Source organism: Panthera pardus, unplaced genomic scaffold, assembly GCF_024362965.1.
Source record: "Panthera pardus isolate Hobbes unplaced genomic scaffold, ASM2436296v1 HiC_scaffold_22, whole genome shotgun sequence".
Classification (NCBI taxonomy): Eukaryota; Metazoa; Chordata; class Mammalia; order Carnivora; family Felidae; genus Panthera; species Panthera pardus.
In genome coordinates this window covers 77658669-77674488 of record NW_026526788.1, presented here as the reverse complement: position 1 = coordinate 77674488, position 15820 = coordinate 77658669, and the positions used below count along the sequence as shown (strand labels likewise).

Here is a 15820-nt window from a genome sequence, read left to right as displayed (position 1 = left end):
GCCATGAAGAGCAGGGCACAATCCACCCACACCCTGGAAGGATGCTCCTTGTAAAAAGACCAGGAAGACCACAAATATTCTATCCAATAGTAAGGTGATTAGCTTCATATCTACATTTCATGACCATATTGAAGCAAAAAAGATCATCTCCGTAGAGCTTTTGGCAGCCTGCTGCAGAGGCAAGTTCAAGGAGTCCAGCTTCTACCAAAAGGCAATGGCTGATCTTTCAGGCCTAAGCAGGGGTCATGACAAGGTTTGCCTGGCAGGAATTGCAAAAGCAGCTGTCCTTCGCAGCACAATCCAGTGCACGGACCAGGCATCCCATTTCTCGGGTGGGAGATGCAGTCAGGGACTCAGGACCCCAAGCCCAGGGCCACCAAAGGCACACACATACAAACTCTGTAATCCTAGCCGGGATCCCCATGAGAGTCCTCCATTTTGCAGGAGGATCTTTCGCCGCCTGATGCAGCATTGCAGGAGGCCCGTAATTGTTTCATGGAGACTTGCAGTTTGGTTCTTGTCCTAAGTTACCATCTCCACACCTGGCAGCCTGAAAAAGCTAATCCTGATTCTAGTGGAGAGTTCAGGAGACTTGAGGAAGACAAGGATGATATAAGTAGCTTCCAAAGAGCTGATCAGAATGTGAGGTCTCTCTTCCCTACCCCTACCCCCAAAAGACAAACACCGAATGATGAGAGGCTCACCTGAGCAGATGACACTGGCGTCCTCACTATGGCCACAGTTGTGCGAGTTCCAGCCGTTGTGGGGGCAGCGCCACAGGTCGGACTCATGCCCGGAGCAGCGCACGTTGTCCAGGACAATGGACCCTGAGCCCTGACCAAAGCGGGCACTTCCCGGGGCCGACACGGCCCAGCCACAGCCCAGTTGCCTGCACACCACGTTGGCGTCATTGGTGTCCCAATCGTCATCACACACGGTGCCCCAGGAGCCTTGGTACAGGACCTCCACGCGGCCCTGACACCGGTCACCTCCATTCACCAGCCTCAGGGCCAAACCTGCCTCACTCCCTAGCAAGACAAAGAACAAAACCCGCTGTCCATGTCTATCTTCTGGTCGTAGGTTTAAGGCATATTCCAGACTCAGGGGCTTGCTCATGGCCAAAGTGCCCTGGGCATCATTCACCTTTGAACATGCCTAGAGTTTAATCTTCCTCACAGGGAAAGAGTGGAAACATCCTACACATCCTAGGCCTTAGGATATTCTGATGCAGGGAAGCACCTTATGATTCAATCGAGGTGACTAGGAAGATAACCCCAAACCCCACTGGGCCTGCTCAGGATCGAGCCCCATAACTACTGGTTGCAAGCCAAGACCACTGCTCTGTTGGGCAGCTTTTTGGCTTCTGAGGAGCCCTGACGTTTTCTGGAAAAAGCCCCAGGACTTGATGGCAACTTGGCAAGAAAGGAGCAGTACTGTCGTGTTGCCCCCCTCTTCCTGAGGCCCCACTCCATAGCGTGGGAGCCATGAGCAAGGTCACAGCAGGACTTTTGAGGGCTCTAAGTATTACATTAACTCCCTGCTGGAGACTCTTCACTGAACTTCATCCCATGATTCCCCTGATTCAGGTGGCCAGCCCCCTAAGATCAGACCTAGGGTGTGAGAGACACCTCTTTCTACCACCAAACACACACACACAGGGACAAAAAATAACGAAGGGCACACCCTGCGACTCCTCCTGTCACTTCCAAACCCAAACTTTATCTAGAAGAAGAATGAGTCAAGGGGGTCATTTACCTATATTTGGTGTTACAGGTGTGGAGGTGGGGAGCCAGGTGCCTGGAAGTGATGACAAAGGGAAAGGCCAGAGTTAGACCTCATGGAAAGCGGTCTTTTGAAAGAGTTTTTGGCAGGCAGCTGACAATGCACATTGCAGCCTGCCACCTTGCTTCTATTTGTGATACACAAGCCTCCTGCTCAGCCAGCTCTCTTGGGATCAAGGCCATGCAAGAGCACAGCCTGGTCCATCCACATCAGTCTCTAAGCCTAGCATGTTCTTTTCTCCCTTACAAAGCCTTTGCCACCTCCCTGCTCTGAGGCATGTAGTCTGAGCAGTTTCCCACACTCTGAAGCTTGGGCAAAAAGCGTCAGGAGCATAGTGGGTTGACTTGAAACCAGTCAGGTATCTTGGTACCCGAAACTTGCCATCAGTTATTACACTCCTATCCCCTGGGCACTGTCCCTGCCACTTTGGATATACATGTGACCCTGATGAATCTGAGGTTGCTGAAAGCAGTGAGTGATGAAGAGAATCCAGCCTGCTGTCCCTTCAGAGGAGGTTAATCATCATCCGTGTCCACTCTCCCACTCATCATATCAGCCAAGATTGCCTTACAGCTGAAATTCATGTAACGCAGGGCCAGTTCCCTGAACCTTCAGGCAGCGGTCTCCTGGGACAGCCTGAAAGGACTGGATGAAACATCATGGATTGATAGACAGATGGGACTTTAGAATCCCAGGTCTGGTTAAGAACCACCTGTTGGGGACTCTATGATGGGGGTGGGGGACAAAACGTGTACATAGGTTCTCTGAAGAACAGTGGTTCTCCCAGAATGGGTAGAAGAGGCATGGGGTGGGGGGGGGGGGATGAAGAAAAGGAACATTCCAAGTACGGTCATAAGGACTCACCTGGCTGGCTTGTGGACTGGGTGTGAGTAGCTGTGAGAAAGAAACTTGAGGTTAGACACAAAGCGACCGGTGCCCCAACTGGATCAAGCTGGAAGATTATGAGACTATGCATACAGAGCTGATGACTTCACGTGCCCTCAGTTAGACAGAGCCAGGGCCCTCCATGAATCTCTCCATCCTCTGGGAGCCCCACCCTATGTCCCATTGCCATTGCCTGCCTTGCTAGGTCTGAGGGCTGACTTTCCAGCAAGCAGAATGCCACCACCCTGCCTGCAACAGGCTGCCAAATCATTGTGTTCATTCAGCATGGGAACAGCAAGAATGAGTCTGGGCAGTTATTCTAGGAAGACTCCAATTCCACCAGCCCAGGTGCAATGCTCTCAATCTTTACAAGGTCTCTTGAGCTTTCTGCAGGGGTGAAGCTCAGGTCCCTTAGTCATATGTGGTTCTTCAGCATTCTATGTACTACCGAGCGGCCATTCCCTGCACCTTCCCCACTTCCAACTGCTGTTCACTGCCTGCCCAAATGCACAGTTTGGACCGCAATCCTGTTCTCTGAGTTTGCCTCACTGATGACCCAACATAATTTGACCACAAAGGGGTGAAGGTGGTTCGTTTTCCAACCACACACAAGATGTGTGCCTTGAGAAAGATCGTCCTGGGAAATTGGTGGTGTACTGAGTAATAATTCCACTGAGAAGGAATAATGGCTCAATTTTTCTGTCCACTGAATAGTGGATGGTTCCTTTCACCCACTATGCCATTGTTGTTGCAAAGTCATATTGGTCCTTCTCTGTTGGCCTAATAGGGGAGGAGAACATACTCTACCCTTTCTTTCTTATTGTACATCAGTTGCCTGCTGTCTCCAGGAAACCTTAGGAGGCACAGGATATCTCAGAGAGGGTTGGATGTGGGCCTTGTAGTATGCAGTGTGTTTGTTCCCATCAAAGACCACTTCAAGAGAGAGCCAGGAATATTTGTTTCCCACCTGAACAGATGACACTGGCATCCTCCCCATGGCCACAGTTGTGTGAGTTCAGCCATTGTGGGGGCAGCTCCACGGGTAGGACTCATGCCTCGAGCAGTGCACATTGTCCAAGACAATTGGCCTTGAGCCTTGACCAGACTGGGCATTTCCTGGGGCTGACATGGCCCAGCCACAGCCCAGCTGCCTACAGACCATATTGGCATCATTGGTGTCCCAGTCATCATCACACACAGTGCCCCAAGAGCCTCAGTACAGGACCTCCACGTGGCCCTGACACCAGTCACCTCTACTCACCAGCCTTAAAACCAAACCAAATTCAGTCCCTAAATGAAGGCATAACATTTCTCTTACATGTTGCCACAAATGACAAAGTCTTAGGACTCTATCATATTCATAGTGCTTCACAGTAGGTGAAGGTCACTGAGAGTTTTAACTAGGCTGGACTCTTAAAGTATCATGAGTTAGAATTCTTCAAGGTTAAAAGGACAGTGACTTCTCTCCCCAATCTAAGCCACTAGAACTTCAAGGGGAAGTAAATGCACCTTAGTTTGTAGCCTTGAGAGGGCTTAAAGACTATCCACAAGTTTTTTGTCTGAGCAAAACAGGGACACAGCTCGACCCATGACTGTCCCATGCTGAAGAGAATTCTCGTCTGATGACACCAGGATGTCTTGTGAGTTCTCATACATATCTTGGGCTCTGAGGTTGGCTTAGAAAACATTTTTCACATGCTCCTTCTGGCTCCATATTCAAGTCTTTGGGGCTAGAATGGCTGGGACCAGTGCATATTTGTGGGATGAAACAGGTAACTCTGTAGTCTAGAGACTGATTCCACTGGTCTCTGACCCAAGGCTCCTAGAGATCCCATATTTCAACTGATTCCTCCCCACCCACTAGGGATGGACAATGAAGGAAGCTCCAACTCAAGCTGGGCCCTGTGTCACAAGGGACCTTCCTTTGTGTTATATGCATACAACACTCTTTCTCACCCCAGTTCCTAGAATTCTTCCTGAATAAGAGTGACACCCATGTATATATTTGGCATCATTACCCACCAAAAAGGAGCCAAATAAAATTAATCATTACCTATTGCACCAGTAGTCCCAGTATCCTCTGTAGTGCTATCTGCATAGATAGATTATAGAAGGAGGGGGGAAAAACATAAAATGTAAAATTAGGTCCCTTCTGAGGAGAATCAATAACTGGAAGTAAAATAGAACCTGCTAAGGAAACATCATTTCTGACCTTGATTTCATCTTGCTATGTGACTTTAGAAAAGGGAACAAACCTGTCTAGCCTCAAGCTCTTTCATTCTAAAAGACTGTTTTGGAAGAAATCTCTCTTCATTAACCTACTGACCTTGATTCTGACCATCCCACATGTGACCTATGCAGGGCTCCAGGGGACAGATGTAAAAATAACTTTTCTAATCCTTATGCTTCTAACTGATTTCTCTTGTCTAATTGCATTGGCTAGTATCTCTTGCACAGTGTTAAATGACAGGGGTCCCAAAGGCCATCTTGCCTTGTTTTCTACTCTAGTGAAAATGCTTCTGATGTTTACCCATTAAGTAAGATTATGGCTTTAAACCTATCATTTTCACACTGTTTCAAGGAACTGTGGTGTTCGTCCAAGGCCCCAGCAAGATCCTACCTGGTGCTGGGACCTGAAGAAGAGATGACCTGATTATTCCTCTTAACCCACTCTCACTAAAGCACTCATTTTGTTTCTGAATTCCCTATTGGACTTCTATCTGAGGTCTTTTTGGATCTAGAGAAAGTTGACTCCCACATCTACCCCACACTGGAGGTCCTGACAAGAGTAGGTCTATGTAAGTCCTATATGCAGTCTTGTGTCATAGTCAGATATTTAAGCCCCTGAGTTCCTCACCTGCACCCCTGGGTGGACCAGTTGTACCAAAGAACTTGTCAGGCCCAGCTGTTACTCCTAATACATAGTCAGAGGAAACCACTCTAGAGAGGAGCAGGTTCTCCTCTTACACCTGCTACAAGTAAGAATCTTGGGAAGACATGGCTAAATTTAACAAAGCCAGTGTCCTCCTCAGCTCTGGTGACATCTGTGTCCTTAATCATAGGGAAGAGAAAGAGGTAAAGTCAGACTTCACCCCATGGCCTTTAGGGACAGGAAAGCATAATGCCTGAGGAACAGAAATGCCGGACATGTGTACCATTAAGATTCCCAGCTGATCCATGCTGACTCCTAGTCAGGGGCCTTCATGTGAAGGCTCTCCTTCTTTTCTCCTAGGGTCAACATTTCCCATGTGATATGGCAGTGACTTTCCTTCCCAAAGCCCAGGTTGCCAGAAACTCGAGCTGTATTGACTACCTCCCAGCTGTTTCATTGGAGGTGCCCCCAGGGGGGTGCATGGGACCTCTGATGCCCATAAGCTGAAGGACCATGGTTACTTTATACTGAGAAGGAACCAAGTTGGTCTGATATGGGCTCAGGAAAATGCACAAGCACGCAAGGATGCTACCCCAACAGGTTTGCACTTGCCTCTCCAGGCCCTGCAGCCAGAGACCCAGCACCCCAGCCTGGCCAGGCACCAACGTGCAGCGGTGAGGACCACAGGGGTAGGCCCTGAGCATGAGCAACAGGGCCTTCCTGGAGACAAGACGCCAAGCTCCACCTTGGAACTCCTTGGAAGTGCCTGTGCAGGTCAATCCCTCCCCAATCTCAGGGACATGGTCCCTTTGAGGCCTGAGGCCTTGTTCAGAGGTTCCCTCTTTGTTGCTGAGCACCCCTATCTCTTACACCTTTTGCACCTCTTCTGGATCAGAGATGGCCCTGTGAGTACAGTGAGGTAATGAGCCCATAGTGATCCCATATAACAAATGTTACCTTCTACCGCAGCTGTTGCCAGGGATGCCTCCGTGGGAGACAAAGAAGCTAGAGTGGAGAAAGGAAGAGGTAATCAGTATTGGCTCTCATTTGAGAAGGGGTGGACTTCTGTTTCCTTAGCTCTGAAATAAGGGCTGTATGCAGTGATCCGGAAACCCCACCCACTGCTGACAGGCTCCATTTCTTCCTTACAAAACAGAATTCCTCTCTCTGTCATTTCATCAGCCCTTATTCAATGCTGGAATGCCACCAGAGATCTTCTTTGTTCCTACCACCAACCCCCGCCTCCGCCTCCACTGTCTCCATCCAAAAAATAACCCAGTTGACTCACAGCCCCACCTGATTTACAAGGTCGCATTTCCAATACAAACTGCCTATTTCTATAGCTTACCCAACACCCTTAAATGACAAGTATCTACCATCACTGAGATATTCCTGAGGAGGTGGCCCCAACTAAGAATAAAGGCAGTTTTTTCAAAGATGCATCCCCAAATGCTGAAATAAACCACTCCAAAGTGACTGCTTGGAGGCCCACACTTTCTGGGGGAAGCCATTCTCAAGTGATGGATTATCTGGGTCACATCCCATGCACGGGGGCATGTGCACACACCAGTCCACATAGCAAATGCCAGAGGTCACTCTAAAGATGGATAATTTATGTAGGAATCCCCCTTTGGGGGACACATTGAGTGTTATCCTCAGGGTTTCTTTGTGGATTAAAAGACCACTTGGTGCTTGAACACCCACCAGCATTGTGTGAACAAGGAGAAACTCAGCATTGGCGTGTGCTAGGTTGAGCCAAGGAGAAGTTCTCTCTTCCACTGTGAGTGTAAATATCTTTTGCTTGTCATTTAATCCCCAGTAAAGAGAATATACTGGTTACTTCCGTGTTTGATTTTGGTATAGATTTAAGTTTTAAGGACCAGAAGTCCCTAGTCCTTCTCTCCTGACTTTAAAAGGAGGGGATAGGGCCACATAGGAAGGCATTTGGTCATCCCAGGCCAGGGATCATCAGAACGATACCACTGGGTGTTGCATTGACAAACTCTGGGGGAGCCTGTGACTGAAACCCACCTGCACCGCTTCCCAGCTTTAGGACTCCAGGCAAGTCACTTGCCTTCTCTGAGCCTGGGATCTCACCCTTTCTGAGTGAAAAGGAACCTGCCCTCTGACATCAAATAAGACATGGCTTAGAGTAAAGCAGGTAAACTGCAAAGTGCTGTGGGCATGCACCGTGATGTAGAGGTCAGCAGGAACCTCTGCCATCCAAGGGGCGCAGGCGACCACACGAGGCGAGGTCAGCTCTACCTGAGCACACAACTCCAGCGTCTTCCCTGTGGCCACATTCATGGTTGTACCACCCGCTGTGGGAGCAGCTCGACAGGTAGGGCTCCCATCCTGAGCAGTATACGGAGCCCAAGAGAATGTTCCCCGAGCCCTGACCAAAGTAGGCCCCGCCCGGGGCCAACACCGCAAGGCCACAGCCGAGCTGCCGACAGACAACATCTGCATCCTGGGTGTCCCAGTCATCGTCACACACAGTGCCCCAGTAGCCTTGGTACAGGACCTCCACGCGGCCCTGACACCGGTCACCTCCGCTCACCAGCCTCAGAGGCAAACCTGCATTGAAAGAGTGGAAAGCTCTCGTCCTCTCTCTGCCCCCTTGGCTTTCACTCACCAGTACCCCCTGTTCCCCTCCTCCTTCTGACCACTTCCCCGTCTCCTTCACCCCTGTTTCTCCTCTCCCAGCACCTTACATATTGCTGCTCTGCCACACGCTGTCTTAGCCCTCTTCTCATGCTATCTTCCCCCTGAATGAGCTCATGTGCTCTGAGAGCTTTCCAGGAGGAGGGACCCCCAAAGCCACCTCTCCAGTGCTGATCAACCCCTACAAGCCCAGCCAAGCTCTAGACCAATATTCCCAGTGACCTTCTGGATAGCCGGGCCCTGCTGTCTGGTACCCAACATAGTCTCTTTTGTCTACTTCAATCATGGAGTCACCATGCTCCACATGAGCGGTGTTGGAAATCTGGTTTCTATATTGGATTCCCCCTCTTCTGTACCTCTTGTATCCAACGTATCAACAGGGTTGTCTTTCCTTTTATTCTCACTGCCATTTTGCTAGATCTTCCTTCTCCTGAACCTGGCCTACTCCAGGGCCCTGTCAGTGGACTTTCCTGCCCTCTGCCCCTCTCTCTTGAATCCATCCCATTGATGGATTCCATAAGCATTTATGGAGAGCTTACTCTATGCCCCCTCCTCTGCTGACGGGATTGATCTGTTTCCCCCTGGAATGTCCCAAGTTTTATTTTCATAAATTGTGAATATGTTCAACTCATTTTCCTGCTCAAAGCACCTCACTGTATTCTCCACTTGATCAGGGTCAAGTCTTGGACGGCATTCATCCAAGAGTGGGCCTCAGGTCACCTTTCAAGCCTCCTGACAGAGCCGGGGTGCCACCGTCATGGGCACCTTGCTCCTGCCTGACATGATCCTGCTGAACCACCTGTGCTATGGGAGGAAAACAGGCAGCAGGGTCTGAGGAATCCAGCCCAACACTGTGACAGCAGGAGCTGGGTCTAAGGTATGCTTTTCAATGGTTGGTTTGTGGTTATGAGAAATTTATGGGGGGGGGGGGGACCAGAGAGGGTGGGATGGGATGGAAGATAAGGGGGCAGGTGGTTGCTATTGTCTTTATAAAGGAAGGAATCAGAGAAAGAGAGAGGAAATGCCAATCGGGCTGTTTCTAGAGTATTCTAGAGGTGCATTCCAGGCCTCCTCAGTCTTTCCTGTTGCCCCTTCACTGCTGTGAATGTCTCTGCAGAAGATCTCTCAGTCTCCCTACCCTCAGATGCCCTTTACTGGTGGTCAATCACCAAAAAACTCCCCTCCAGCCCCTCCAAGGCCACATTTGGACCCTCAGGGCAGCTTCTGAAAGGACAGAGATTGGTCTCAACAGAGCCAAGAACCCCATGGTAGGATCCACTGTCCTAAGTGGTCACATCAAGGACTCTGACATATCAAATTCAGTGGAAAGTGTGCACAGATGCTCAGAGGTTGAGGAAAGATGGATAGATTTAGTAAGAATAGTGAACAGAGAACAGGCACCTGTTCTGGGTTCAAATTTCTGCCCAGACACTTCCCCACCCTGTGGCCTTAGACATATAACTATTGACAAGTGACCAATCTGTGCCCCAGTTTCCTCATCTGCAACTTGGGGGTAATAATACCACTTACCTCAAAGTGTTGGAAAGATTTCATGATAATAGCACTTACTCTGTGCATTAGCTGAGCACATACTACGTGCCAAGCAATATTTTTAAATGATTTTTTTATACATTAACTCATTTGGTGTATGAAACTGATTTTGTGCAAGGTACATAGAAAGTGCTTCGGAGATGTAAGTTATCATCAAGATAACTATCACTAAGAAGAGGCACTGGCTTTTTTTCACCTATCTCTCCTGACACCAAGCTGAAGCTAATCTCACGCAACGAATGAGCGAGAAGCAGAGAGAAGGAAGGAGAATGACAGGTGAGACTGGCTGAGTGCGGATCTGGGACACGCCTAGGGTCTCAGCATCCACTGATCCTTCCCTCTCCATCCCTGCGTTCTAAAGGACAGGTGCTAGCCCTGTGGCCAAGACTGCACTCAGCCTCAACTAGCCAACAGCAGCAGCAACAGCAGCATAACTGGCTGGCTCAGCCAGTGAGCAAAACCCCAGGAAGACAAGTAAAGAAAAAATGTCTTACCATAGTCTGTAGTCAAGGGGTTCCACAGACCTAGACAGAAACAAAATTCACCTTGAAACAGAGGTTCTGCTGTTTATAAATGATGTACAGTCACAGAAATTGGCTTGAGCGTTACCTTACAACCATGCCAGGGGGCGCTGTGGCTCACTCTTGGGTCTCTGTGCCGACAGTGTTCTTGCAGTGTTTGGGGTTTTGCAAGAATAGATTACAAGTGGGCTGGATATGGAGTGTTTGATAATTTTAGATGTAATGAAGTACATGCCTCTTTACGCTGCCCACTTACGCTACAGTTTATAGCGTAATCTGTTCGCAGAAAGAAAGGCTAGACAAGAAAAGGCAGCGTAGACGGGTTTCTAGGATTCTGGATGCCAGTTGAATCCTCCTTCCAGTCTGAAGTTTGAGTGGAGTCAGCACTCAGAATAGCCACTCAGAGGCCCCCTAAAAAAGTATTTATTCTGGCAGCAGATGACCTCTTCCTTCTGATCCATACCCTGTGAAATTTCTAGTCTATCTTGAAGAAAACCGACATCTAGAGAACCCTGGATCTTTATCATCAGTGAGGCCACTCTAAAGCTCTCCATGCCCTTCGACTTCAGATTAACCCTAAGGACACCTTCAGGGGCCATCAGGCTTAATTTTAGTTTTTTAGTTTCTTTTTTTGAGCAAATCGCATTCTATTTGTGAGGATTGATAGGTCATGACCTTTCTATGTTTTTAGAGGTCTTCCAAAGGACAAAAAGAATATTTATTCATTAGAAGAAAATACGATAGGGGCGCCTGGTGGCTCAGTCGGTTAAGCATCCGACTTCAGCTCAGGTCATGATCTCACAGTTCATGAGTTTGAGCCCCGCGTCAGGCTCTGTGCTGACAGCTTGGATTCTGCTTTGGTTCTGTGTCTCCCTCTGTCTTTGCCCCTCCCCACTCATGCTCTGTCTTTCTCTCTCTCTCTCAAAAATAAACTTATAAAAAAACTTTAATAAAAGAAAAGAAAACAGAATAAAACTCATTCTTATAGTCACTATATGGGTTCACTGGATCCTTTTAGAAGTCCAAGATACATTATGGGCTCTCAGTGATCCCCTTTTTCCTATATCTTGAGACATTTTGCTATTTCATCATGTGAGAAATTGGTTCATCATTACTCATTAATTATTAACTATCATTAAAAAAGAGTTCTATAATAAAGACAAAGAGAGAATGGTGGCATTATCTAGAAGAAAAAAATGGAATGGTGGGCTTTATCTAGAAGACAAATGGAATGGGTCACCATTTCTCAGTGACCCAAATATCACCGTAGCTTTCAAGAGGGTATTTTTTTAAAGACTGGAGACACTGTCTTTGTAGGATGCTTTTGGCTTTCATTGAATTAAATTAAGAATTCAGAACGTTTCATTACTTGTTATCAATGATAAAGAGAAGAAAATTGACAAAGGAAGATGTTTCACAATAACTAGATGAGTCAGAAGAGGAACATAAAGAGATAGAGAGCAGTCCTGTAGATGCTAAGAGTAATGGTGAAAATGCTTGTACAATTGAAATCTCAGACTCTGAGCCTTCAAATTATGATAACCTAGAGGAACTTCCTCAAATGCAAGAATCAAAGAGTCAGTAATATAATTCTAAGTACAAAAACAAAATATAGTGCGCTCACTCACTTCAGTGGAAAGGATTTCATCAGTGATATTTCTCAGCAAGAACTTGGACCATCTCATTTTGCTAAAAGGACATGTGATGGTAACACTTTTACTTTTTCTAATGCTAATGTGCCAAAATCTACTTCATACAGGAGATCTGCTATGTTTAAATTCTTATTATAAATTTTAATAAATTTTCTTTCACGATCCCTTTTTTCTTAACTTCCTGGTACAGGGAAAGTTAAGGCATTTGACAAACTTCTCCAGATTCTTTGTAAATGTGAGTCCTGCTGGGAGCAGAACTCAGGGGTTCAGAGATTTGTCTCTCTCTAGCAAAACCAACAGGCCAGAGAGGGGACTGGATGCCAGAGAACCACCCCATTTGTCTCAACACTTTGAATGGGGGTTCCACACTGGACTTCTCCAGCTGCCCTGCTTCATATTGTTGATGACCCAGTAACAGGGCCAGTGAGGCCATGTAGCTGCACGCCCCTGAGGATGGAGAAGCAATCCAAAATGGAAACAAGAAGCTAGAGCATTCTTTCAACAGAGGCCACACACCTAGGAAATGTCTGCACCAGAACATCCCCACCTCATTTCTGACATGCCATCCCTGCTCCCACACTCAAGGACATGATGACAGACATGCCTGAGAGAGTCCTCTGTTGAAAACTCTGACATTTAAACACAGTACAGATGACACCACACAATTCCTATTTTCTTGTTCCAGGTATCTTTGCTTAGTCACACGGCAGTCAATAAACATCCAACTCAGAAGCTCTGAGATCCAGAGTCCTGACAACATCCAGCCATAGCACCAAACAGAACACTAAGGTTGTCTCTGGGCTATTTGTGCACAGTCTGAACAGACACTTTTCCACAAATGTACTGAGACCCACTTGCTTTCTTCCAACAAGCAACCACAGAGCTGTAGATGATGTCAGCTGCCATTTTGGGAATGATGGTAAATCACTTGGAAAGAACAGCTCCCACTTCTTTGTTTTCCAGGAACAGAAATAGTCTGGTCTCTACTGCTGGGTACCATGTCCAAGACAGTTGAACCATCAGAATGAACCAACCGGGAAAAGCTACAAAGAGATCTCAAAAGACATTCCCCCCAAAGACCTAGTCACTTTCCAAGGGAGCTGGTCCCTTTCCATCTAGACTCAACCATTGCCCCAAATCTTCTGGAGTAATTATTGTGTACATTTGAACATGGCATACATTATTGTTCTAGTGGGGGTGAAGAGGGCCTGAAGAAGAGCTTGAGTATAAAAACAAACCGGTGTCATCAAACCAGCCCATATCTACTGGCTAGACCACTCCAGTTATTCTAGAAGGGAAGCCTAAGGGGACTGTGTGGTGACTCCAATAGCCCTCTGGAAAGTGCTCTGGACCTTAAACACATTTACTGAAGAAGTATTACATCTTCATAGTTGAGAACAACACCATGTTTTACTATTTATATGTACTATCTCAGTTCATCTTTACCCCAACCCAGTATCCCCACTTATAGACAAGGACACGGAGTCACAAACATTGAACAAATGAGTCCAAGGACATACAGACTCCACCTCTATTGTCAAGGCTTTCAGCTATCATCCTGCACTGACTTTTGTCACAGCCACTGCCTGCTACCAACCCACTCCTTGTGGTTCTTGCAAGGAAAGTGGTCCACACCAACCTACTTTCCATAAACTCAACAAAATGAGGTTTTCAATATGAAGTCACCCAGCAGCCTTGACTAAATTTCCATATTGTTTTTGTGTAGCACCACTCCAGGATAAGAGTGCTTTCAATTATTGTGGTTTTCATCTTTAAGAAGGCTTTCATCTTACATCTGTCACAAGCCCCCAGATTAGTTCATCCTCTCAGGTACCATCTACTCTGCCGTATAGTCTGCGTCTATCTCAGTGGAGTTAAGGACGTTGTGGATGGAAGCTGTGTATAAGCCCTCTTCATTAAGTCTCACTATCTCCAAGAAAATGGCCAACTTAAGGGGTTGGTACAGGGGGGATAGGATGACACAAAGCAGAGATCGTGCTACATTGCTCATCTTTAATATGTCAGTTCAAGATATGATCGAAGGATGAGCTTCCCAGGGATTTGCTCATGAACGCATCTCTGGCTTTGCCTTCCACCAACTCCATCCATATTTAGACAAGAATTTAGAAGGCAAACAAGAATCAAGTCCAGCTGTGGCTCTTAACCCATTTGCTCCAAAAGACAAATGGTATTCTACCACCAATGGCAGGCAATACTTCAAAAACTCTATTAACTGTAAGTCTCTCTCTCTCTCTCTCTCTCTCTTTTTTTTTTTTTTTTTTTTTTTTTTAGTTAGAGCTTTGGAAAATGTGTCAAGGGCAGTTTGGAAAATGGAACCTAGAGATAACCTCCCATCAGGGCAGTACCCTGGCTAGATGGCTAAGCATGGAGGAGGGGAGTATCTAAAGGCAGAAACAGGGTGGCCATCGTCCATCTGAGTCTGTACCTGTTCCTTCACATTCCTGACAGCAAATGCAGTGAAGAACAGAAAACCACTCTTCCTTCATGCTCTGTCTGGTGAATTCCTGCACTAGCTCCAGACCTGAGTTCACCTGTGACTATCTTGGAGCTGGTCTCTTTCTCATAGCCTGATCACATCTCTCTCGCCATGTACCTCTTGCTCCAGAATTTCCCACAGCTGTACTTGTAACTGTATGATTACTGTCTATCTTGCCATTAGACCATAAGTCCCTGAGATCGGGAGACACATTCTCCTGAAACACCACACAGAGAGCCCACACTGTAGTCTCTCCTGCATAGAAGGGTCCATGGCAGGACTGGTTCTCGCCAAATGAGGTAGCAAAGATATTGAGGCCATTTGGAAAGGGGTGTAAACGTTCAATGTTAGCAATGCACTTGTTGAAAAGCCTTGATATCAATCAGTCAGACTTATGATGCAGCCATGAACCACTTGGGAAAATGTTACCAACTTAAATGTACTTGACATTGAGCAAAATACAGACATTAAGAAAAAAATAAGTAAAAACAGATAGAACTTAAAATACATATATACGTATCTCTGCCACTGTCTTTGGAAATTCTTAGCAATGTCATGCTTCTGGAATTACACTCCAAACATAAAAACTTAATTCAGTACTGGGCCATGCAGCATGGTTGCTCAAAGTACGGTCTACGGACCATCTTCATTTTCAGTTACTTTGAAACTGAAGTTTCAAACTGAAACTGAAACTGAAGGAATCAGAGTTCAGATTCCTGAGCCTCAAACCGGACCCTCCAAATCAGGGTCTCTGAAGGGAAGGAAGGTAGATCCCAAGAACTGGCATTCAAGAAATATCCTCATTGATTCTGATGTACATAAAAGTTTGAGGCAAAGGCAAAATAAAATTGAAGAAGAACATAACAGTATAACTACTTGGTCCATTTATTCTATAACTGAAAGAAGCTTCTATTGTCTTTGTATTTCTACAAAGGACACAAATCATGCTTTTGTGTAGACCTCATACCATTCACTAAAGGCAGTGTTTGTGCTTAAGATGTAAATAACTGTATAGGATAATAATTAAATTCTAAACCAAATTCAGACATTGTTTTGACAGTACTCACCAGGTGTTGTGAGAAGATCTGATTGGGAAACTACAAAGGAATAAAAGAAAAATCAGACATGAGTGTGTTTCATCTACAGGGATCCTGACCAAGAAATCCACATGGGAACCATTGGTTTTCTTCTGGTTGACTCCGAAGTAGAGTTATAGCCACTGCATGTGGATCAACGTCAACAGATCTGTAATCTGTCTTTGAAACTTCATTCAAATTGATAAAGACTTCTTGCGTCTCTGGTGCGTGGAGAACAAAATGCTAAGCTAGTCCCAAGAAACATGGTGACTTAAAAAATAATGGCTTTTTACATCTGAAGAATAAATTCACTGTAACAC

The 15820-nt window shown here is 46.5% G+C and overlaps 1 protein-coding gene across 11 annotated transcripts in view; it reads right to left on the bottom strand.

The window, feature by feature from the left end:
• DMBT1 (deleted in malignant brain tumors 1) overlaps positions 1-15820 on the bottom strand; it is a 93650-nt gene that overhangs the window by 67565 nt on the left and 10265 nt on the right. For 8 of the 11 annotated variants that reach the window (XM_053909996.1, XM_053909986.1, XM_053909988.1 and 5 more), the window contains exons 3-10: positions 15492-15521; positions 10249-10278; positions 7805-8116; positions 6497-6544; positions 4721-4759; positions 2647-2676; positions 1756-1797; positions 705-1028 (exon numbers count right to left, since the gene is read on the bottom strand). In XM_053909996.1, the coding sequence (XP_053765971.1) occupies positions 705-1028; positions 1756-1797; positions 2647-2676; positions 4721-4759; positions 6497-6544; positions 7805-8116; positions 10249-10278; positions 15492-15521 (855 nt within the window). The remainder of the gene's footprint in view (positions 1-704; positions 1029-1755; positions 1798-2646; positions 2677-4720; positions 4760-6496; positions 6545-7804; positions 8117-10248; positions 10279-15491; positions 15522-15820) is intronic. The other 3 variants (XM_053909994.1, XM_053909987.1, XM_053909995.1) reach the window with 3 other exon arrangements.